Consider the following 25028-nt stretch of genomic DNA (forward strand, 5'->3'; position numbering starts at 1 on the left):
AAATTTAGTTCAGATTCAGTCGTTAAAGATACACCGTTCGGTTTGGACGTGTTCTATATTATAAACTGATCTTATTCTGTTAGCTAAAGAAGAAAATACACACAAAAATACTTACGAGTTTATTTTTCTTGTGGCCCCTTAAATTTTAATTTGATTAGCAGCAACATGTGAATTTTGTTGCAAACACGCAAATCATCGTGGTTATTAAAATCAAACAGAATCAACTAGAACACAAAAAAAACTATTCACAATAGTAAAAGCGAATTTCTGCTGTCAGTGAAACTACCTGTCCGTAACGGTTGTAACAGGTGTTTGTTATTTTTATTTGTGAACCACCTCCGAATCCAAATACCGAGTTTAGGTCTGTTTAAAGAAGAAAGTGCGTCCCAACACTACCGTCCGCTTTAAAAAGAACCTTTTACTAAAATTTCGTATTGCGTTAAAATAATAAAAAATAAATAAATAAAATAAAATTTTATTGCCATTGCGGTTTTGTTTCGTTCTCTCTCCATTGCTACTGCTGCTGCATATTTATCAAAATCAATTGGTAATTTGTGTGTGATTTTATTTCTTTCAATTTATTAAGTCCACAACATCAGTGGAAAAATAAAGTCGAACTTCTATAAAAGATTGAATTATTAATCTCATGTGACAAGCAGTACCAGCAAAGCTGTGACTGTGACCACGACGAACGACGACAGCAACAAGTTAAATTAAATTATTTTATTTTGCTTTTTTAATTAAGCAAACAAAAAGAAAGAAATACAATTAAAAAAAAAAGAACAAATCGTGTCGCGATCAACTCAGATAAAAAGGAAAAATCACTTGATGATTTGATTTCTCTTCCATAACAAAAAAATAAATTCTTTCAACGAAAAACAACTAAAGTACATAATATACCTCCGTATTACATTATGTACTTCATCAGTATATAAAACTATAAAGATACTTTCTTATATACATCACAACAACAACAACCGGATTGTGGGTTTTAAGTGCGCCTCATTTCACTAAGGAAAAAGAAAACATCCCATAGCCAATTCTTTTTCTTGGAAAAACTAAAGTGTAATTTTTTTATTTTATAGCGTGTTGGAAAGATTTGTTTTATAAGTTTTTGCGTGACTAATAAGTTTATAAAAGACGGTTTTTTCAAACTTAAACCGTCACCGTCATCGCCACCGTGTGTCGCGTCGGTCGCTGCTGCCGCCTATCGTGAATGGAATAATAAATAAAATCAATTCAAAATAAAAATAGAATAACAAAACAACAACAGAAAAAAAAATCAATCAAAAATAAAACACAACAACAAAATAATCATAATAATAATAATAATTTACAATATTCAACGTGTGTGTTCTTTCATCATCGCATCTTTCTTTATCAAATTCACTTTGATTTATCAATTAAAAAAAAAAAAACAATAATAATAATAAAATATTGGCTGACCTCGAGGCAACTAAATATGCTTGTATTGTGGTAAATTGAAATTTATTATTTAAGTTTTATTTTAATAATAATTCTATTTGGTTACAAACACTTCAAAATAATCAATTATTCGAAATATCTAAACTCTATTGTGAATATTTACATGTTTTTACTTACTATTTTTATTTTTATGTTTACGTATTATTTTAAATTTTATTTGTTTTAATTTTTACGAAATATACAATGACTCTAATAAAACCCGCTTTTAATACGTTTTGAAGTGTTTAAAACTTCTCTTTAAATAGAATAGAATAAAGCTAGTGTCTACACTTTGAAAAGATTGATCGACATTTTATATAAATTTAGCAAGAGTATCATTGTCAGTTATTTTATATAAATCTATAGGTTGTAATAGAGTATACAACTTAAATTCAATATTTCGGTCATCAACCTTTTAATAAAGCGTAGGATTTTTACAATTTAGATTTTCAGGGTGAACTCTGTTTTATGAACCTGTCATTTTTTTTTCCAATTCGAGGAAATACGTACCAAAATATTTAATTTACATTTGACATATACAAACATTTTTAAAGACGTCATTGGCTAGTTTATAATTTTTGGATCTCAGAGGCTTTTGTAGTGTCAGAAATATTAACAAAATGTCTCATAAGAATTTCAGAATTCTGCTGTCAGAAATCTGAGAACAGAATTTGTATGTATGATTCGATTTCTCAAGAATTTTTTATCGCTGAATAATTCAAGAAGGATAAAAAGAACTTCAAAGCTAATTTAAGGGATAGAAGTTAATTGTGTTCATATTTATGAGAAAATTCTTAGAAACCTTACAATATATAAACTGGCCAAATATTTATATACACTCACAGTCTTGTTTAATAGAACTCGCTAAACAGATGAATAATTATACAGTGCATAAGGATTTATGTAGGCTCTATGTAACGTTACGAAAATTCTCATTTATAAAAAATTCTGCTATACATTTTAGTTATACAATGCTTATGTCAAAAAAAGTACCAAAATGGAGCAATCTATTCCATTTATCTGTCTATCGAATCAGCTGTTTGTCATAACAAACAAAATATAGAAATTGGTGTTGTGCTTTTGTTGTGCAAAAATGGAATCGAAAACAAAAAGGATATTCTTTTTTGAAAATCAATATTTTTTTTAAATTCTTTGTTTTTTTAGGCTCATTAGGTTGAAACTTTTTTTTATAAACTTTCCGACTTCTCGGAGTTGGTAAAACGCGATTTAAATTATTAAAATCGTTAATAAATGAGCTAAATTATTGGAAAGGCATTATTGTTTTCTTTTAAATTTAAATAATAGAGAGAAATCAAAATGACATTTACGAAATAATAACCACAATAATTTCCTTATGTGGGCTCTATTCAAACTCAAAACGCGTTTAGCTTATTATGGGACTATGCAACCTTGCATAAGTTTTATAAATAGCATTTTTGCGTTTAGAGGCATTATAGAGATTACATAACTTTATGTAGGCTCTATAATGCGTTTTTAAATAAGACTGTCAATGTATGTTGCTCTTTGACAACTCTTACTTTTGAATTTTTCGAAACATTATGATGTCCGTTGCACCAGATGAAACTAACTGCTGGACATTTTTTGATGATTTATTTTTTAACTTTTTAAAGTAGTAGAATTTTAAAGAAAATTGAAAAGTTGGAAACTGTATTTTTCTTAACCAATAACTAACTAAATATATTTTGTTTATTATAAAGAAACGTATGTTCTCAAAAATCTGATTTCATGTTTTGTAACTGTTTTTATTGGAAAAATATTTATTTAAATATATTTTGTTGAAATATGAAAAATTAAACCAAAAATTGCCAATTTTCAACCGGATCCGATTGATTTGACTATATTATCAATATACTTCAATATTATCGATTATCGATTGAGTTGTCAAAAAACTATCGAAATCCAAACCGACAGAGTAGTTGTTCAGCAATTGAAAAAAAAACGAACCTAATTTTACAAATGATTTGCAATTCATAAGGCTATCGTTACACGTGATTAATTTGAAATGTGTCATGAATGTCATCATCTATACTTTTGAGTTCTTTAGAGTTTTTAATAAAGAAACAAATTGCTTATAGAGTGTGTCATAAAAAAAATTACATGTTCTGTCATAAATAGACCATTTTAAATCATAGATCCGACTATAAACCTCACCGTTTCAATGTGAATAGCTCTAAATTAATGGCACGCTTGAACTTGGAAAAAAAAAATTTTAGAATCGTAATTGTTTTTGACTTTCAGTTTGTATCTTTTCTAAAGTGAATACAAATAGATATACCTGTGTCTTGTTTCTTACTGACATTAATTTTGACAGCTGATAGATGGCATTCTCTCAAACAAGCCGATATCATGGCCATTTACATTGTTTTTAAATGTAGATATTTGTTTTTATATTTTTACTTCTATTTTTAAGCCACTTTTAAAATGAAAACAATTAAGTAAATTGTTTATTTTAAACTTCAGGGAATGTATATATAATATATGTACATTGTTCTAACATATGTCCATATGTGCATTGCACAATTTGTTCAAATAATGTTTAACATAACTGTTTTAAGAACTTTTCAAATAAACATCATGACAAAAAAATAACCTATATTTTTGTTTAAATTAATTTATTCACAAAAAAGCAAAACACATGAATAAATATTATTTGAAATATACCGGTATGTATACACATTTTCTGTCTTCAAAAATTAAGTAAAGATAACTTTTTTTTCTTAAAATAAAAAGTGTTGGCCACACTTTAATACCTAAATTTAATTATTGACACATTTAATTGGAACAAAAATTTACTAATAAAATAGATTGGGGTTTGTTTTGGTTTTAAAATCGAAGTGCGGTTATTGTCACATCTTTCAAAAGCCTATTCCTTTTTGTTTTATAGTTTTCATTACCTACTGCTTTGACAGTTCAAAATGACATTTGACATTGACTTGCCAAAAAATTCAGAAAATGTTGTTGAGAAAGTGCTGCCAAAGAACGTATTTTTTTTAGTACAAACACATAATAGTAATTTTTGTCTTAGATCAAAAAATGAAACAAAATTTATAATCGTACTTTACCAAAAACGTATGTATGTACATATATACGTGCTCAAAACAATTTTAATGCATTTTTATTTAACCGCAGAGATAACATTCAACTTTAAAAGTATTTTACATCATCTCGTTCGAATTGCAAGACATGTTTACTTTTATAAATGAAATCAAAGACCTCTATAAATAAATATTTCAATTACATTTCAAACACGTGCGGAAAAATTCCTATCTCGTTAAAATTTAATGTTCATATAAGTATGTATGGATTTATGTATGTATATATGTATACACATGTAATATGTGTATTTAAGGTACATTTATGTGCTTATGTATGTATGTGTATAATGTATATTTATCTTTTTTTTAACATTTGTATTCTATTTATAATAAATTAAATTTGAAAGTAAAACAAGTGTTGCTTATAAAAAGACAATAAACAAAAAAAAAACAAAATGTGTTGTGATTTTAGTGCACAAAAAAAAACAAGTAATGTTAATGTAATAACAATTTCTTCAACAAAGAGATTAGTAAATTTTGTTCAGTATATTTATTTGCACCATGTTTTATCATTTCAAAAATTATGACAGACATGTCATGCTATCTGTCAAAAATATCCATTTTAATAAAGTACCATCAAGTGGGAGCGAAGTTTAGGCCCGATGTAAAGAGAATTTCGAATCATCAATTCTTACAAACAAACCTTGGTATTTCTGTTCAAAACAAAAAAACTACATTTTGTATTATATGTAACTCAAAAATATATTAACAAAAATAGTAAATTAATTCAGTTTTCCAATGAATTGCCTCCTTTAATGTCAGTCCTTCTGAGACGATTTATTCTACGTCTACGACGATTTTTAGCAGCATTTAATTTCGCCTCATGTGCTGAAGCAGAGGCCTTGTAAGCAGCTTGTTTTGTGCTAGCAAAATCTGTTCGAGCTTCACTTAATTGCCTCAAAAGTTGCTCAACTCGATTCTTGGCCGCTTCGAGTAATTGGGTTTTTTCTGACAATTCTTGTTGTGCCCCCAAGGCAGCTTGCTCAGAATTGCCAACATTTGCCTGTGCAGTTTGTACAGCTTGAGTTAGTGTTCGTAACAGAGTTGTGGCTTGTTGGGCTGCTTGCATTGCAGCATTTACATTGTTTTGTGTATTTTGCATAGAAGCTGTTTCTTCGTGGACAACCTCCTCAGCTTCTCGAACTTCTTTCTCCAATTGCTCAACTATGCCTTGTTTACCTGACAATGCAGCTTCTGCAGCTCTTGCAGCTTGTAAAGCTTTCTCAGCCAATTGAGCTTTGACCTGATGTGCAGCTTGTTGTCCGGCAGCAGTTTGCGCATTCGATGCAGCTTTGGCTTCTTGAGCGGCTTTCAATGCAATACTTGAGGCTTTCTGTTTTTGAGAGCCAAGCATATTTCGGCTTTGACAATTTGTCTGCGGTTCTTTGTTCATATCTTCGGATACATCTGATGCACTGCGTCTACTTTTATGAGCTTTTTCCATATTCTAAAAAACAAATGAAGATGAATACATTAATTTGCATTGCAATAAAAATATAACTCGTTAGTTCTTTAATTAACTTGAATTTCATGGAAATGTCGTTCTTCCGCAGAAATATGTTGAAAAGCTAACAAAATAAAAACAATTCCAAGTTGATAATTTCTCATATTTTGCTGTTGAATATTATGTTTGAATAAATAAATTGTTTATTTTCAATTCAAGAAATACAAATCAAAACACAAACGATCACTTGAAGAAAAAAAACTTTAAGTAGTTGAAAGTTTCAACTTTATAGAGTTGTACTCCAATTGACGGTACCAGAACTTCATTCAATTCAATATTTTAACTCGCCTCTTGATTTTTTTAGATGGAGAAATAAAAGAGGAGATTTAATGACATAAGAAAAACCATACATATCAAAAAGTACTAGAAGTATTGCTGTCAAATAGTACTTCACAGATTCAAGATACTGTTTTCTAAGATCTCTCTCTTTACCGTCGTGGAATGTTTATTTCTCCAATTTTTTGACCATAAATCACTTTGAATGTCTTTACTTATATAATCCAAAAATGGCAAACTATACATTCTGAAATAACTTAAGCTTGCATCTTCTTTCACGTTCGCCATCTTTAAATAACATGTAATTTATTGCATTCTCAGAGACTTATAAATCTGAACAGGCCTAGTTTAGAAACACAGTTAATTCATCACTTTTGATAAATGTCAAGATAATATAAATTTCAACTGTCAACTACATATGTATATTAAATCTTCCTTTCCAGAATATGATACAATCCAATTGTGTCTCATTTAAAAGATTTTATTACAAAACTTTCAAACATTTTCCAAAACCAGAATAAGAACCTTTAAAATGAATGACAGTAAATTTTCTACAATCTCGTACAAAAATCATAATTCGGAGTCGCAAATAAATTTAGGATCGTAAAAGAACCAACAACATAGCCCTCTATTAATAAAATAGCAAAAATTATGCCGAGATAAATTGCCGACATATCTCCGAATCGCGCTAGACACTTTTAAAGGTTCCCAAGGTACGTCTAAAAAGTCTATAAGCACAATGAACAAAATACAAACAAGAAAGTTGTAATTTGGTTTTGAAGTAGAGGTGACTTTGTTGTTTCATATTCCTACACTCATTGTTTTTATTATTTTTTGTATAAAATTATTGTCTGTACCAGCAATCTCTGGCATTATCCGCCGCACTGCCACCCCGCCGGCCGCACCGCTGCTGCCACCCGCCATTGGGGACAAATTTAGATAATGAGTAATACTTTTACAACAGAATGTGTGGGAGATACAAAAATAAACTCACAATAAATTTCCATTCAATTTCCTTTCTCTCTATAATATAGACATAGTAATATACGCCATTTCATTTTTATTGCTGACAATGACAGCCCGCAAAAGTTGTAATATTTAAGTGTTAAACAAGTTTTTGAGACATACACCAACTATGTCACCGGGGTAAGTGCGAACTGCGAACTGGGTTTAATGTTTTTATTTTGTTTTGTTTGTTTTGTTTTAACCAGTGACAGTTCGATCCCCCTTTTGTTGTTTTTGTTTATTATCAGAGAATCAAAGTACAATCTCAAAACAAAAACAATTGAAATTCTTGTTGATGAAGTAGAAAAAAAAAACAAATATTCTTCCTAAATTTTGATGAGCAATAATAATAACAATGTGATCTTGTTAATGTTTCCTCCTTCTCCACTCTTTATCTTGAAATTGAAATATGAATTACATAAAGCTGACATATGGGTTTAAAATTGTTGTTCTTGAAACTGAAGTTTAATTAAATTAAATTCTATAAATTAAGTCAGTTTATAAGTATCGTACAACCTCTATATTGTGGAACAGGCCTAAAACGGTTATATCTCTTGTTATATCATTCAAACAAACCTTTCAATAGGATTATTGCCTTAGTCTGATTTGTCTTCTTGATTTGTATGCCAAAGTGCTGCCAAGTCAATATAAACAAAGATTAATGAAATATAACTACAATAAATAGTTAAGTAAGGAAAAAGACCTAAAAACTTGTTGAAATAGAAACTTAATTTCTAACATTCTACAATGACAGTTCATTTGACAGGTGACCGATTGTTTGTGCGCAGTATAGTATTTAATTTGCTTAACTGACACCTGATGGCTATTAAGCACTATTCACATGAGCACGACCAACGAATGAACTAATATTTCTCGATTTTGACATTTCTTTCATGAGAGTTTTTAATTCGTCGCGAAAGAAGTTTGACAAAGAGCCACAGCCAAACACCATTCACCACCGAAACCAAAACAAAAATTATTTTCTTCGTTGTGAGTGTGGATAATGTGGAATGCGAATAAAGTTTGACAGTTCGTATCAATATATATTTGTTTTCTTAAATTTATTAATACATATATGATATTGAAAAGTAAAAGTATGCATCATAAATCAATAGAAAACTATATTGCTACTGTTTTGTTAAGAATTGGTGTGGAAATATGTCTTCAAACGTATATAAACTCACATTTTGTAATTCATTCATCGTTCGTTGGTAGCGCTCATGTGAATACTACTTTATGTGTCACTTTTGCAATTCGTATTAGTCATTGACGTTAATGCGAAGTTTGAATAGAAAATACGTTTATAAGAGTAGTTATTTCTGTTTTGTTTTTATAAATCCACAACTTTCCCTTTAACTCATATATGTATGGTTATTCGTACATACATCGTAGGAGTATAAAAGTAAATACATTCCACTGATTAAAATATGATAAAAGTATTCCAATGGAAATTTCCTTACTTTTTTTTCAAAATACAAAAATAATATTAAACAAAAAATTAATAATAACACAGCCACGGACATAATTATAATTAAAAACCTGTTTAACCTTAATTTTATACAAAATTTTAAAATTGTTTTGTTCGTTTGGTATTATGGAAAAATTTTAATTTAACGTAGTTTTGTGCAAAAATTATTTGTATTTGACTTCTTTCATCTATCCGGTCTGGTTGTTGTTGTTGTTTTTGAATCATATAAGAGAAACAAATAAATCTGTTCTGGTATAGTATTTCCTGTTGATGTTGATTACGATGATGATGAAGCTTGAAATTAACAAGAAAAAAGGTAGCTTGATACTATTTTTGGAAACTGGTTGAGAGAGAGGCATAGTGATATGTGAATTCTGATGATTCATCAGTGCTATAATTCCAACAAAATGTGCATAGAGTAGGTTATAAATCTAAGCTATGCCTACGCAGAAAGCAAAATTTATAGCAAAGAAATAGAAATAATTATGTCAGTAGGTATTTAAAAAAAATGTATAGTGTTTTTACTTGATGACTTCAAAAATATATTTAGACTTATTGTTTTAAGCAGAGATTATAAATAAATTGATTTCTTACACGTGTAGTCGTGTAAACGTACCATAATGATAAATAAAATGGCTGACACTTAAAGTGAAGATCTTAAATTTATTTTTGACATTTAAACAGGATCACGTCAGAAACTTAAAAACGAGGTCAGTGTACCGATTTTTTTTAATTCCAGCCAAGTCGTGCCCCGCATGTGACTGGTGGAGAGATAAGAAGCTAAAAAAGATATTTAATTTCTTCTTGGTTTCTTTTTGTTACCTACTGGTTGTTGTTCTTATAGTACGTACAATGTACACACTGAGAATGAAACTGAGTTTTCTTGGCTTAGTGTTGCGAGGCCAAAGGCATTTTTTTTATTAAATTTATATTTTTATGAATTTGCAAGTAAATATGTGCATATTTGTTTACAACTGGTTTTTCAAGTGTAAACGGGGTGTAAATTAAATAAATTGGATACCAATCAATTATATCCGAGGTTTGGAAAATTTCCAAAACGCAATTTTGTTGCACTAGGTGAAGCCGTGAACTTTCATATCATAAGGTTTTTCGGGTATTCAATTTTTTGACAGATAAAAGATATTATTTCGTAATTTTATCTTTATTATTAATAAAAAAATAATTATTGTTTTATTGTGGAATATTTTGAAAATCTGGACAGTGCCTTAAGTGACCATCAGATGTCTGTCAAAACAAAAATATATATGGTTTTACTATAGGCGGCCATATTGTTTCCTTTACCGTCTGTCAAAATTGGTCAGTTTATATTCCTAAGAGTTCTGAGAATTTTCTCTGATGGATTGACAGAGCAGGAGAGTGAAAAATTAATACAATTCACAATCGCATTAGCCTTGCAAAAATAAGACATTTTTTTAAAAGAGACTTTGTTTATTATTTTGAGAATACGGAAATCTCTGGGATCTTAGAAATATAAACTGGCCAATGATCTTCTTTTAATCATTCGTCATGGCAAGTTACATACTCACTATTATAGAACAAAAAAACACTGAAACTCAATATGATGATAATTTTCTATCTTAATCATTCTTATATTATGAACAATTTTTTTCTATGTACATAAATTGAATTAGATTTCACATTCCAAATATAAAATAAACATCGATAAAAAAGCTAGCAATTAAATAATTTGGGAAAACCCAATTTTTTAACATTATATTTATATTTTTATTTTACTTAATTTCACCTTGTTTATAACCGAAGCGCGCAAAACTAGATGTCTGCCGATAAATTATTATTATTATTATTTTTCCTTTTAAAAATGTATTAATCCCACTTATGTTTATATATACATATATACATACATATGTTTAAAGTTCCAATTTTAATAATAAATTCTTATCAAAATTTTTAAATCTGTTAAAAGAAGCCAAATCTATAATTCAATCAGCTTCATCGGACTTTGATTGTAAATCGATTTGTGATTTATTAACATCAAATCTTATCAGCGGTATTTTAAGTAGATTTTAAAATATTTTAGTTTTTTTTTGTTAATAATAAATTTGTGTGTGTCATGCGTTGAAGTAGGTAAAGTGTGCTTGATATACGTCAGTTCTATTTTAAAATAATTGTTAAATTTAATTAAATGACCGTTGGACAGATATCTTCATATAATTATTGTAACCGTAAAAAAAATAATATTTCCTTACTGGAAGAATGTTGAAAATTTAACATAACTTTCTTTGCAATTGAAACTTTGTCTCCACTGATTCAATATGAAACTAAAATAAACAGACCTAACAAATGTCAAATTAATTTCAATTTGACAAATAACTTTCATTTATTTACCTACTTTTGAACTTTGAGAACTTTGCACATTCCTCAGCAATCTTTTATCTTTAAATATGGATATCAAGGGAATAGTTTTTTCATTTTAAAATTTGACAGATAATTTAAAGTTTCATCAAGTTAAGTACCTTGCACATGAGCTACGAACTGCAAACTGTGGAATTTCGTATATTTTGACTTTTCTTTCCCATGAGCTTTGTTTCTATTCACAGACGAACTGTCAATTTATAATAACCCTTTTCAACAAACAAAATAAGAGTGATATAATTTTGATGTTAAGTTGAGCGCGAACAATTTATTGATGCAGTGTGGATGGTATGTGGAACGCGAATAGAGTTTGACAGTTCGTAGCAACCACACTGCAATTCGTTGCTACCAAATTGTTTTTACAAAATTGTCTTGTTTTAGAGAACAAAATGCAATTTTTGTTATCCTAACATAAGTGTCAATTGGTTTCTTATAATTTAATTGTGTTTTTGTTTGAAATTGACTTTTTGAAATATTTAAAATTACGTTTGTTCGTCCATTCATTCATTCGTTGTTCGTTTTCATGTGCAAGGCTCTTTAGATCTCTCGCAACTTTTAGTTTGTGATTAAGTTTTGAGCTATTCCATGTGACAATGATACAATTTTGGAATTTCAGTGTCTCTTCAAACTAGACAATCACTCAATACAGACAATTTGAACAGTTTTTGTTAGTCAAAATAAAAAAGCAATTAATCAAATTCGATAAGAATAGAATATACGTGATTTGTTTATAATATGTGATATCAAAACAAAAAACAACTTAGAGATGTAATTACTATAATTATTTGATTTGTGCGGTGCTTTTGTTTTTTAAATACATCCATAAATTCAAATATTTGTAGACATGCCAACACAATATTAAATGAAGAATGGGATACAAAACTTGAAGACACCGACATGCTTGAGATTGATTTGTGTCAACTGACATTTAAAAAAAATGAACCTTTATAAATTTTCAAACAATAAAACCAATGTAAATGCAATTAAACAAAAATGATTCTTCAATTTTGACTTGATAAATATCATTATTCACTGTGAATGCACCCTTAAACCGATTGCCAAATTTTCAAAATATGATTAGACTTATTTGTTAACTAATTCTTTTATTAATCTTTTCACTAAGAAGAACTAACATTTTTTGATATTTTTAAAGCGACAACAGATTGACACATCGACGTTTTACATGACTTTTGAAGTCGAAGATTTTGATACTCTTAAAGTTGATGTGCCAATCTTTTTCTTCTCAAACACATTCTTCACAATCAAACAAACCATAACTAGACAAAGGGACAGATATCTCGTTACTTTATTTGATAGTTATGAAACGCAAAAAACTTCCAAAATCCAAAATTATCGATCGTTTATCGTTCATCTGTCAAACATAATCAATAATTGGCTGGTTTGTAATTCCAAACTAAAAACTGTAAATTGCTCGTTATTTTATTTATTCTTCTTATTACAACAATAGAACATTTCATCGTAAATTAGATAAAGTAGGTAAAATTAATTTGAAATAATATTTTTCTTAATTTCTTCTCTTTCGAAAAAAAAAAATCTGAAACACCAAACACAAAAATAATAAAAAAAAAAAAAAAACATAACCTAATCATGTTCGGTTTATTTTTAGAACACTTTTTCTCTAATTTGTATCGCAGAATAAAGAAAAATAAACAGAGTGCGAAAATAAAAGACGAAGAAAAAAGAATCGTAAAAAAACTTGAAATTCTTTATCTTAGATAACTTTGATTACGTCTTTGTGTCTACCTGATGCATTATGGCACACTTGATGCTGCCACTGGGGTAATTATAATTACCCCACATTGATACAGGTGTAGAGCTTTTATAAAAAATAAAAATATAAATATATACAAAAGAAAATGCACCCCCATTCACATATTGCGATATTACATGTGTGTTTTTATTTTTCCTCATCTCCTTGCTTCGCCCCGCTTTGTCTTGCCTTGCTTCACTCTGACAGGTACACACATACTAACACACATTTAAAGAGAACATTACCAATACATATGAACGCTACAAGTTCTCTCGGTAAACATTGTGAAGGTTCTAAAAATAGATTTGGATCGATAAGCTCAATGCCACGGCGATAGGAACAACAAAAACTTAAAAATAAACTTTGCCTCAGTCCTCGGTGTAGAAAATGTCGCCAGGGGCTGTATTGTGTATAGGGCTGTGACTTTTGAAGTCCTCTCTCTTTCTCTCTCTCTCTCTTTGTTTAGCTCTGTCTCTTTTGTATCATTTAGAATGACAAACAAAAGTGTCATATTGTATTGTTTTTTTGTTGTCGTTGTTGTTGTAGCTATTTGTTGTTTTCATAGATCATTTTTGTGATGTTGTTGTTTTAATTTTATTTTCTACTCAATTGCCAATTATCATTTTACTGACACTATACTTAAATGTTGCTCTACAATAATTTTCGGGTGAGAATTGTTTTAACTTTTGAGTGAGAGATGTTTGTATGTTGAAAAAAATCAAGTATAATTTATTAGGTTTGTTTGTTTTTAGTACCTATTGTGTTATTGTCTGGTTCTGAAGTATATCTACGTATAGGTATCGGTACTGCTACTGCATATGTTAAGTGCGGTTCTGTTTTTAGATTGTCAGTTAAATGTTAACGGTTTATTTTGACTTAAGTGGTTTGACAAGATATGCAATGCATAGTGTATTTTTTATTTTCTACTTTTAAACAAATTGAAGTATTGTCGTTTATATTGTTGTAACGAGAGCGGGGAAATGAGAAAAGTGGGTTGATTAATTGCGACTTGGTTATAAATTAATAATAATAATAATAATATGTCTAGTGTGAACGTAGAAATAAGGTCTTAGTCATACACCTTGAATGCTATTAAGGAGTGTTGTGTTTAGATTTTACTATAATAAGAATATATATGAAATAAAAAAGATGTTTGTTTTAACATTTTTACTACTCGAATACAAATCAAAACAATAACAAAAACAATTATTTTATTGATTTAATGCAAGTTTCTTGATCGTTTTTCATTTAATCTTGACCGATTTAGTATAAATAGTATAGATATTAAATACTGTACAACTGTACAATCGTAGAATTTGAATTTAAACTACTTTTCCAGATGGGGTGACTTTTATGTAAACTTCAAATCTAAGCTTGTAACTAAAAACGTGTATATAGAACAAAACAGATTCAGCAAATTTCAACCCTGGAACAATTGTTTAAAACTCTTTTAAAATACTGCTTTCAACTTTTTTAATCTTGTTTGAGTCAAATTACAAAGAAACTTATTAAAAAATTGCTAACAAAACTATTTTCCGCACTTCATTGAATTTAATTTCCCACGCTCTCTGTAGTCAAACTAATATGAATGCACAATCTGCCTGTCATTTGATGTCATTTATGACGTTTATAAACATATCTTCTGCAATTCATCTGCATCTGTTCGATTACAAATTTGAATTTTTGAACATGTTTTACTTAATATACTTTTATAATCGAATAGTGCTTTAAGCATTTACCAATGAACCAATTTAGTTTTTGACATTTATCAAAGAGTCACTAAGAAGTTATTATCTGATGTGAAATTTAAAATAATTGTATTTTTGAATGTTGACGTCGCGTCGTTAGTCAGCTATTTGAAGTTCAATATTTGTGTCATATAATCTTGTTTAAATCTCACTTTATCTGCCAAAATCCATCTAAATCTCATTTTCAACTAATGTCATACTTAATATAACTACATTTATTATCGAACCGTGCTTAAATACATTGACAGTTCGTGCAACCAATTGCCTTTCTAACATTTATAAATGTCAAAGAGTCATTAAGAAGTTATTATCTTTTGCTGATTAAAAATCACTTGTTTAAAAAACAAGTGTCGCAAAATTTTAAATAACCTATTATTAAGGACTTAACATTAACATAGCAATTTTCTAAATATTCAGGAATTTGTAACCGTTTTTTTTCCTCTTTCTAACTAGTACATTTCGAATTCTCTGTTTTTACAAAACTGGCATCCGAACATGTCTAGATAGTGGCAGTTAGTCAAAATAAATAAAGAAAATAAGGTCAAACAGACCGAGTTATTGGAATTTCCAATTGTAGATTGGACCAATCCCATTTTCAACTTATGTCATACTTAATAAACTTTTATTATCGAACCGAGCTTAAATACATTGACAGTTCGTGCAACCAATTGCCTTTCTAACATTTGTAAATGTCAAAGATTCAAAGTTATTATCTTTTGCTGATTTTTAAACAATTGGTGCAAAATTTTGAATAACCTATTATTAAGGACTTAACATTTTACTAAGTAGCAATTTTTTAAATATTCAGGAATTTGCAACCATTTTTTCTTCTTTCGAACTAGTACATTTCGAATTCTATTTTATTACAAAACTGGCATCCGAACATGTCTAAATAGTGACAGTTCGTGAAAATAAACAAAGCAAATAAGGTCAAACAGACCTAGTTATTGGAATTTCCAACTGTAGATTGGACCAATCCCATTTTCAACTTATGTCATACTTAATAAACTTTTTAAACTTTTACTATGGAACAGTGCTTAAATACATTGATAGTTCGTGCAACCAATTGCCTTTCTAACATTCATAAATGTCAAAGAGCCATGAAGAAGTTATTATCTTTTGCTTATTTTTAAACAATTGGCGCAAAATTTTGAATAACCTATTATTAAGGACTTCACATTTTACTAAGTAGTAATTTTCTAAACATTTAGGAATTTGTAACCTTTTTTCCCCTTTCTAACTACATTTCGAATTCTCTTTTATTACAAAACTGGCATCCGAACAAGTCTAAATAGTGACAGTTCGTGAAAATAAACAAATCAAATAAGGTCAAACAGACCTAATTATTGGAATTTCCAACTGTAGATTGGACCAATTCATTCACTTCTCTTATAAAATTAATTGTACAAACGTCATACGGATCTAGCAGATTATTAAGGTTTTTACTTTAGGAAATAGCTAAAAGATATTAAGAAGATAAAATCATTTGAAATCAGTTAAATCATCGTTTATGATTAGTAAGTTTCTAAAAATGTCTTTAAGATGTCGAAAATTTTTTACCTACAATTTTGAGCTATTGTATTTTTCAATTTCTTACATCACTAAGTCAGTAAGTTCAAGTTCCACAACTCAAAGTCACCTAATTCGGGAAACCAAATTTGTGTTAAAATTGCCTTTTTACATTAAATTGGTTATTTAACCAGTAGTTCAGTCAAATTAAAGTTCGACAACTTTAGACATCTAATATGTAGGTTCTATATTATACCACTTCCAAATGAGACAAACAACTCTGTAGGTGAGAATGTAGACCTTAATGGCTGAATCACAAACACGCTTCAGCTTCAGCTTCACCTGACGTTTACGAGTTCAGCTATAGGAATTCAATGCATGCTATCACAATGGAGCTTCGACCTCACGTTTTGTTTGACAATCGTAAGAAAAAGAACGTAATGTAACGTAATGTGACTCCAAACGGAAGCTATAGTTCAATTATCTGAACATTTGCTTTGTCTGACAGCTCAACAGCTATAAAAAATGTCAACAAACAAAATATTTGCTCTTAGGAGGGATGAAATAATAGAAATGTAAAAGTAACCTCGAAGCAGGTCCACCGTAACGCAGACTAAGCCGAAGCTGAAATGTGTTTTTGATTCAGCCATAAAGCCTAGTACGCAGCTGAAGTGAAACGAATTTTTTCGGTGGTCTCCAAGTTCAGAGCAAAATGAAAACGAAAACCACAGCGGAAAAATATTTGTGGAGAGTTCTGTCTACTGTCAAAAACAACTGACAAGTTCTGACAGTCAGCTGCTGGTAAACAAAAGTGGAAAGAATTATATTTATTAACATTTTGTTGAGCGCATAGTTTTTTCATTCCTGCAACTATATTACTCCAGAGGATCCAACTTCCAAATAGCTTCACTGGCTTCAACCGAAGAGAAATCAATTTTTTTTCTTCGGTTTATTTTTTGGAAGTTAAAGTTCACTGCTCGTCTTCATCACTTCTTGCACATCACCAATAGGTGTGTTAGAAAGGCCTTCCGTCAAAATTTCGCAAGCAATTAATATGTCAAATAAATTGAGAACGAAAAGAGTGGAGACTTGTACTAAGAAATCTAGTACAGCTATCTACGAAAATGACACATTTCGTCGTACAGTGAAATTTTTCGTTTATGATTTCGTCATGTCATTTTTGTTTTGGAATTTTCGTTTCGCATCAGCAGCGTACTAGGCTCAACAACAAAAATTATGTTAAAACATAGTTTTTGATAAATTTTATGACAGGAGTGTGTAATTGAAGTAAATAAATACATACATACATACTTACATATTTCAAACTAATATATTTCTATTTTTTTAAATTTTATTTACAGATATGGCACGCGATTCCGCAATAGCTCGCGATCGAATGATAGTAGTACCTGGTAGTTTGTCGTTAGATATAAATTCAACAGGCAATCAGCCTCCTGCAGCACCAGCTGATATAAATCAAGAAATTCTGGAGGTAAATATATACACAAAATATGTTTTTTTTTCTACACTAAAAAATATTTAAATTCTATAAACAAAATTGAAATAGAAAACAGTTGTTTTCTAAATTTGATAACAAAGGAAAAAAAAAACAGATCATAACTTTCAGGTATGGGTTCGACATCTGAACGCGTCCATTTTTACTTTTGCAATCTAAACTCAACTCTTCAACTTTAACTCAACTTTCAAAAAAATATGTTTAAAAAGCTGTGTCTGTGGATTGCAAGAAAAAAAATGTAATCACACGGATTGCATTGAGTTCATTGGACTCCTCACAAAAATTGTGGCTGTCTTAATGATTCGAACTGTCAAGTTTTATAATCTTCTACAAATACACCTTTTCAATGATCACTCAATTTGCAATTGACAACTTACTCATGGGATTTTCCATTGGGAAACTCAATAAAACACAAACAAAATTGTATACATATTATATTTCTCCTTGAGATTTATTTTTGTGTTTGTTGGTCTGGTATTTAAAATGTCTATAACTATTCTGACATAAAATATTAAAAACAAATACTTGTCAAAGTAAAAGCTGTCAGTTGCAATTAAAAAGAGAAAAAACACGGATTATCAAAATCAGCCATTTTAGTTCATTTAAAAAAAAAATCAAAAATCACACTGACAGATATAAATGTTCCATTGGTGTTGAAATTCAAAACAAAGGTCTGCAAATTAGATTTAAAGTCAAAAATAAATTAACTTAATTTGCCGAATCGATCAGTTTGTAAGGATATTCGTCTTAATTCATAACAAAACTAAAATGTATGTAAAACAAAACAAATGGTTTTATATGAAAAAAGACTTTTTCAACTTTATTAAATAAATACGAATCAACAAATCTCACCTAACAAGAAGCAAAATAAATTTAAAAAAAACACGCTCCTGCAAATCGGAAATAGATTTCGGTTAAATGGCATAATACCCCAACCATTAATAAATAAATCGCTATATATACATTCATATGTACATAATATTAATAGAAACTTGATTGGATATTTATAAATTTTCATCACATAGTACAAAGAGAAGCAGTATTTAAACTTTCGTGTAGGTTTTATAAACAAAAATTACAAGAATAGAACCGGCCCGCGAGTTAAAGAAGTGGGATAAAATAAACTTTTGGCGTTTTTGAATTTTGTTCAAAAGGAAAAAAAATATTATGGTGCTCGGTCAATTTTAAGAAAAGGAATTTTTATTTATTTTCTTTTTTTGCTATATATATTATTTTAGCTTATTTATATATATAAAATGGCGTTTCCGGTGTAAATTTAGAAACAAGCAAACGGTTTTTAATGCGCTTTTCCCACACCGGAACGCGGATAAATATAAATTTTTCAATTGAGATGTTTTGTTAAAATATAAAAATAAAAACAAAAATTATAGTAGCAGAAAACTCTGACGTAAAAATTAAATAAATATTTGATTTAGTATTATGCATGATGATGATGTGTTGTTCTTATCTTTGTTTAGACTTCATTGCAGAGTTAGAGGTTAGTTTGTCAAAAGTTTACGAAATACTATTCACATATTGCGTAAGATTTTTGGTTATAATAAATATTTTTTTTATTATTTAGACACCAATAGATAAAAATAATTTGTTTATAATTTACTTAAATATACATATATGCAAATCAGTCCTTCAAACGAAAAAAAGCATTAAATTTTAAGTGTCAAAGTGCAAGTTGTCTAAAAATAGAGTGGCTTTTAGCCGGGTTCTACTTGCAATACTTTAAAATTAGGTGTGGTTTTAGTGCATAAACATTTTATATCGGTTTTAAAATAAGTTGTATGTAAACTACAACAATAATTCAGTTTGAGTGGGTGTTAATAAAAATCGCAGCTTACACACACTAATCGGATATAAAAATAGCAAGCTTTTATCTTAGTATAATTAAATGCAATTTATGACTTTTAAACAGTCATCTTGAGCGTAAAAAACTTCATCCTCGCTTCAATTATGTATACATTTAAAATTCTTTATGCCTTTACCGACTTCACTATCAGATTTAACTTTTTGTTTGTTAATTAAGTGGAATTGTTTACACTTTTTAAACGCACCCACTGCAATACTAGTGCATTTAAATGTCATGCAGCAATAGCTCTGTTCGTTTAGTTTGAATCCTTGTAGTTTCCAGTGAATTTTAGTTTACAGTCCTGTCAAATACTTAAACAAATAATTAAATGGGCTGATTCTGGAATTAAAATTCAAAGAAAACCATAAAAATACATTTTGTATTAAATATAACTTTTAAAAAAGCAACATTTTTATTTATACTGAAAACTAGATTCATAAGTAAACACTTACATTTTCCATTTCTTTGGACATGCCAACCTTCTGTCAAATTATTAAATTCCTTATACTTGTTGTATGATTAAAATAAACCAAATAAGAGCGCTTTTCAACTGCTGTCAACCGGTTTATAAAGTGTGTTTCTTTATCAATTAGGCTAGATACTTTGCCAAATGTAGGTATGTTTATTTATGTACAAATATAACCTCGCCTATCCAGTGGGGTTAGCGAGGAATAGGTTTGCAACCAAGCCACGCTACCCGTCGCCGCTGCGCCGCCACCACCATCACCGCCGACGACAACTATGACTATGACAAGGCACAGTAGCATTACTTAGCGACAAAAGCAAATAATTCTAGAAATAGACTGACCTTAAGCTGGGTTTAAGGCAGTACACACATCATTATGTGCTTGAGAATGACATTTTTCTTTAAACGACTTTGAAGAAGAAGAAACAAGACAAACAAATCTTCTATTTTTTAATTTTGTCTGCATTTTTTTTTTGTTTATCTTGTTTCAAGAGATTAAACTAATTTTAACTGCATTTATACTAAATTGAATTTTTATTAATAATCTGTCGAGATTAACAGATGATTATGTGAACATAAATGTTAAACAGTGAGTCAAGATGATATCACGTTAGTTTGGCATGGAATTAATCATTCAATCAATTTCAGACTAAACGTCAATTGGAGTTAGTTGTGAAAACTGAATTTAACCGGGTTAGAATTTTGTGTGTTCACAAGTCCAAGTCCAGACGAAGACTCTTTTTGTTACACACAGTTCAAAATTTGACGAGTCCAAAGATCATCATTGAATAGCCAAAGTATTCTAAGAAAAAGTTATTGCATAGTTTTTAAAAATGCGTGATTTTTCATTGGTAATTTTGAATTGAATTTCAATCCAAATTGATTTTTCTCACGGCCTGTAACACAAGACTGTAAATACATAGATGTTTTATTGTAGTTAATTTGTGTTCTTTTCTGTCCTATTTAGTTATTGGAGGTTTACTTTTTTAGCTCAGCAAATCGAGTCTAAGCAGAGTTTGAACGCACTGAAGAAATTAACTGTCAATAGCTTAAGAATTTTCCATCTGTCTCCTTCATACCACAAGAAATAAACGTGAAGTCAGCCACGCTCAGCTTTTTACTCCATTTTCTCGGTCATTTTATTCAGATCGCATAAAGCTAGCTATGATTGAAAAAAAGAAACGCAAACCGAACATTCTAATATCTCTGCGAGCAAAAGAAAGAAACACAGATTTTTTTGACAGTTCTAAGCATCAAAATAAAATGCCTTAAAAAGAAAAGCTAAAATGGTCTAACTAGTTCATTATTTTTATATTTAAAGGATAATTTTAAAGAACCGACATACCCTACACGAAAAAATTTGCACGTACAGCAATGGAAAATAAATGGGTTTCCCTTACACTATGAACTTCCTACCACAAATCTGAGCTTATTGACTTTATTTGATAAAATTATAATGTATAATAAAAAATGCATTAAACTGTTCTAGCTTTGCCTCATGTTTTTTTTTACCGTTAATAGAATGCCAGTAATTTCAACAAATCGTACATCAATCAAATGTTCGTACACTTTTCTATTCTCTAAGAAAATGGAAATAACGGTTCTTTTTGAAATGTAAACGTTTCAAAACGCTTGAACTATGCGAATGCATACGTTTTGAAACCAGATGATTTTTGGAAGAATGTGTTACACCTTGACGAGAGCAAGTTTAATGTCTTTGGGTCGGACCGTCGGTCGTCGCAGATTTGTGTGGAGGAAACCAAACACAGCATTATATGTAAAGAATTTGCAACGGTGAAACATGGAGGCGGAAATGTTACGGTTTGGGGAGCTATGGGGTCCAATGGTGTGGGAAATTTAGTTTTTATAGAAACAACAATGGATAAAAACAAATATTTAAAAATTTTAAAAGAAAATGTTAAAGCCAGCGCTTCAAAAATTGGCCTTAAGGACATCTTTTTACTTGTGCAAGACAACGATCCTAAACATTCATCAAGGATAGTGTCCTTTCTTTGACGAGGAGTTTGAAATTCATAAGTGTTTGCGATAATTTTGTACGTAATATTTTATTTCTGTAAAATATAACACATGTAGTTCATTTTACAAATGTTTGTCCCAAAAAACTTACCGCAGTTTGCACCCCTCGACTTACTTTTGAAAGTTCAGTTTCATAATGAAATTTAAAGGGATATACGGAAAAACAAAAAATAAAAACTAAAATGGTGACATTTCCAATGAAGAATGCAAACTGCCGTATCAAATTGAGACAGCTATATTGCTGCATTTAGGTCTGTTTATTTTATGGATGAAGTAAAGGGCGTTCTTCCACAGATAATAAAGGAGTGGCTTCTCTATAATGTTAAAACGCAATTGCCTCATCCTCCCCAATCCCCAGACCTTAACCCCATTGAGCATCTTCGGGATTATTTAGGAAGAAATTTCCGAGAATAAAAAATAAGTAATAAAAAAGCCGGTATGTTGGAAGAATGGAACAAAATTTGACCAGAAGTCACTTAAAAAACAAGTTCTCTCTATGAAGAATCCCCTTCAGGGTGTTATAAAAGCGAAAGGTTATCACATTCTTTATTAAAACTTACATAACATAATTAAGTTTTTTATCACTGTACGTGCAATTTTTTGACCTTTGATTTCCTACTTTGCCTAAGTTGTTGCATTTTTTTTCTTCACGAAGTTTGTACTAATTTATTTTGTTTTGTTTTTAATCCTCATATAATAAGCAATACCAAAACTGTTTAAATACCTAAGCTGTTATTTTGAAGAATCAACTGTACGAACATTTTTTGATATAGTGTATTTTCAACACAATTTCGCAAATCATCTTAGTCAAACTGACAGATCAAAATTTGATTAGTATTGATGTAAGGAATATGTTGAAAATTAAGGTATACCTCGAGATAAGGGTTTTGACAGATTAAAATCAAAAATGAATTAATTTATTTTAATAACGGGAACCCCCTTTTAGAATTTTATCTATTTACAACTATTTCAGATCGAGATAATTTTTTTTATTTCAAGAAAACACAAATCAAAAGATAAAACATTTGATAGCTGTATTTTTGACTCTATCAAAAATCTAAAATAAATAATAAAACAAAAAAAAATTGTTGATAAATTCTTATTAATATTAAAACAAAATTGATGTACCAAAAAAAATCATTGGGAGATCACTTATTGTCAAACAAATTCAAGAAATTTTATTTTCTTATATAAATTCCGCAAAATTTTAAACAACCTATTGTTAAGGCCTTAGCACGATACTAGTTAACAATTTATTATATACATAGTAATAAAATAACTTTTCACTAATTTTAAACACTTTTTATTGTTTTGCTAACTAGTATCATGCTAAAGCTATTTTATTAAAAAAAAAAAACATGAACAGATTGTGGAGCAAACAAAACAAACATACCCTAATATTTTTGCAAATGTCAAAGTGACAACATTGAATTTGTATTTTCTTTTTTCATTAATTTTGTTTTCAGAATTCGCCGTAGTTTATTTGCATTAAAGTTTAAGTTCGTTGCAACTATTTTGGATATTAACACCGAATAATATTAAAAATTTATTCTACCAGATAAAAGAATTATTGTTTAGTGAAAAAGTTTAAATGAAATGTACATTAAATTATTGAATATCTGCGATAGATCTATTCCCCGTGAAGCATCTTCAATACCCAGAAGCAGCTACAATGCTACAACTGTTGGCTTGGGTGTGAAGGTTGGTGGCAGTGGTTGTGGGTACTCAGGAGGGTATCTAAGGTTGCGACAGTGTCCAGAAAAGGAGCGTGTTGTTCTTAGCAGTCCAACCAAATGCAAAAGTGACTTTTCAAAATCTTCTTCCTCCGAAAACATTTTAAATTAATTTATTTGTTTCTAGTAACAATAATTTTGACAGCTAATAAAGGGTGTTCCAAAATTAACGCAAGATTTGAATTAAATAGAAAACGCCGTTTTTAGTCTTTTAATAGTTATATTTTTATTGACTCGTAAAGTACATAGGATAGGGTTATGTATGGAATAACACATCGGACAAATGTCCTCCACAGCTTTGCATGCACATGCGCACTCTTTTGTTGAAATTTTCCATGACCATTCTGCATAAATGTGGCTGAATTTCGTTGATGCAGCGTTGAATCTCCTCCTTTAATACACGGGTTGTTGTGGGCTTGTTGACATAGACTTGTGATTTCAAATAACCCCATAAAAATAAGTCTAATGGTGTTAAATCACACGATCTAGGAGGCCAATTTTTATCACCGAAACGAGAGAGTACACGACCTGGAAATGTCTCATGCAGTAATTGAATTGTTTCACGGGCTGTATGACATGTGGCACCGTCTTGTTGCAACCACATATTGGACACATCAATATCATCCAATTTTGGCAGAAAGAACTGTGTAATCATGTCGCTATATCGAGCACCAGTAACAGTCACTGCTTGACCAAAAGAAATATGGCCCAATTATGCCTCCAGCCCAAAATCCACACCATACAGTCATGCGTTGTGGACGCATTTGTTTTTCGCCAATCACATGTGGGTTCTCCGAACCCCAAATGCGGCAATTTTGGCGATTGACAAAGCCATCAAGATGAAAATGTGCTTCATCGCTTAGGATGATTTTGCTCGAAAAATCAGGGTCCATTTTTGAAATATTCTTTAATAATGAAGACACGTTGTTCTATGGTGTAACGCTCCATTTTTAATAACCCTATATTGTTAGCTGTCAAATTGCTTTTTTTCAGGGTTGCCAACACTTCACTGCACAAATGGCGGCAAATTTAAATCTTGCGTTAATTTTGGGACACCTTTTAGATACATCTACGCATCAGTATGTTTTGGCATTTCACAGGCAAACGTCAGAAATCGAAATTTCTCTTGTATTGAATTCCTAGATTAACCTCATGCTAAT

General features: G+C 29.8%; 2 protein-coding genes across 8 annotated transcripts in view; one reads left to right on the forward strand and one right to left on the reverse strand.

The window, feature by feature from the left end:
• Positions 1–25028, forward strand: part of LOC129947826 (histone deacetylase 4) — a 113002-nt gene that overhangs the window by 65186 nt on the left and 22788 nt on the right. For 5 of the 7 annotated variants that reach the window (XM_056058546.1, XM_056058552.1, XM_056058548.1 and 2 more), the window contains exon 4: positions 17617–17747. In XM_056058546.1, the coding sequence (XP_055914521.1) occupies positions 17617–17747 (131 nt within the window). Of the gene's footprint in view, positions 1–50; positions 1477–13768; positions 13988–17616; positions 17748–25028 lie in introns of those variants that run through there. The other 2 variants (XM_056058550.1, XM_056058551.1) reach the window with 2 other exon arrangements.
• LOC129947827 (fas-binding factor 1 homolog) lies at positions 5242–6295 on the reverse strand. The gene is made up of 2 exons (XM_056058553.1): positions 6102–6295; positions 5242–6027 (listed from the first exon to the last, which is right to left on the reverse strand). Exons 1-2 carry the CDS (start codon positions 6186–6188, stop codon positions 5308–5310), a joined length of 807 nt encoding a protein of 268 aa, XP_055914528.1. The 5' UTR covers positions 6189–6295; the 3' UTR covers positions 5242–5307.

The sequence above is a fragment of the Eupeodes corollae genome, chromosome 2 (assembly GCF_945859685.1).
Source record: "Eupeodes corollae chromosome 2, idEupCoro1.1, whole genome shotgun sequence".
In the NCBI taxonomy this organism is placed as follows: Eukaryota; Metazoa; Arthropoda; class Insecta; order Diptera; family Syrphidae; genus Eupeodes; species Eupeodes corollae.

What these genes read in the sequence shown, in the direction of transcription:
- LOC129947827 (XM_056058553.1), bottom strand. Translation starts at nt 6,188, where the DNA reads ATGAGAAATTATCAACTTGGAATTGTTTTTATTTTGTTAGCTTTTCAA. An exon ending in GACATTTCCATGAAATTCAA is followed by an intron (nt 6,028 to 6,101) that starts GTTAATTAAAGA and finishes TTTGTTTTTTAG; the next exon opens with AATATGGAAAAAGCTCATAA.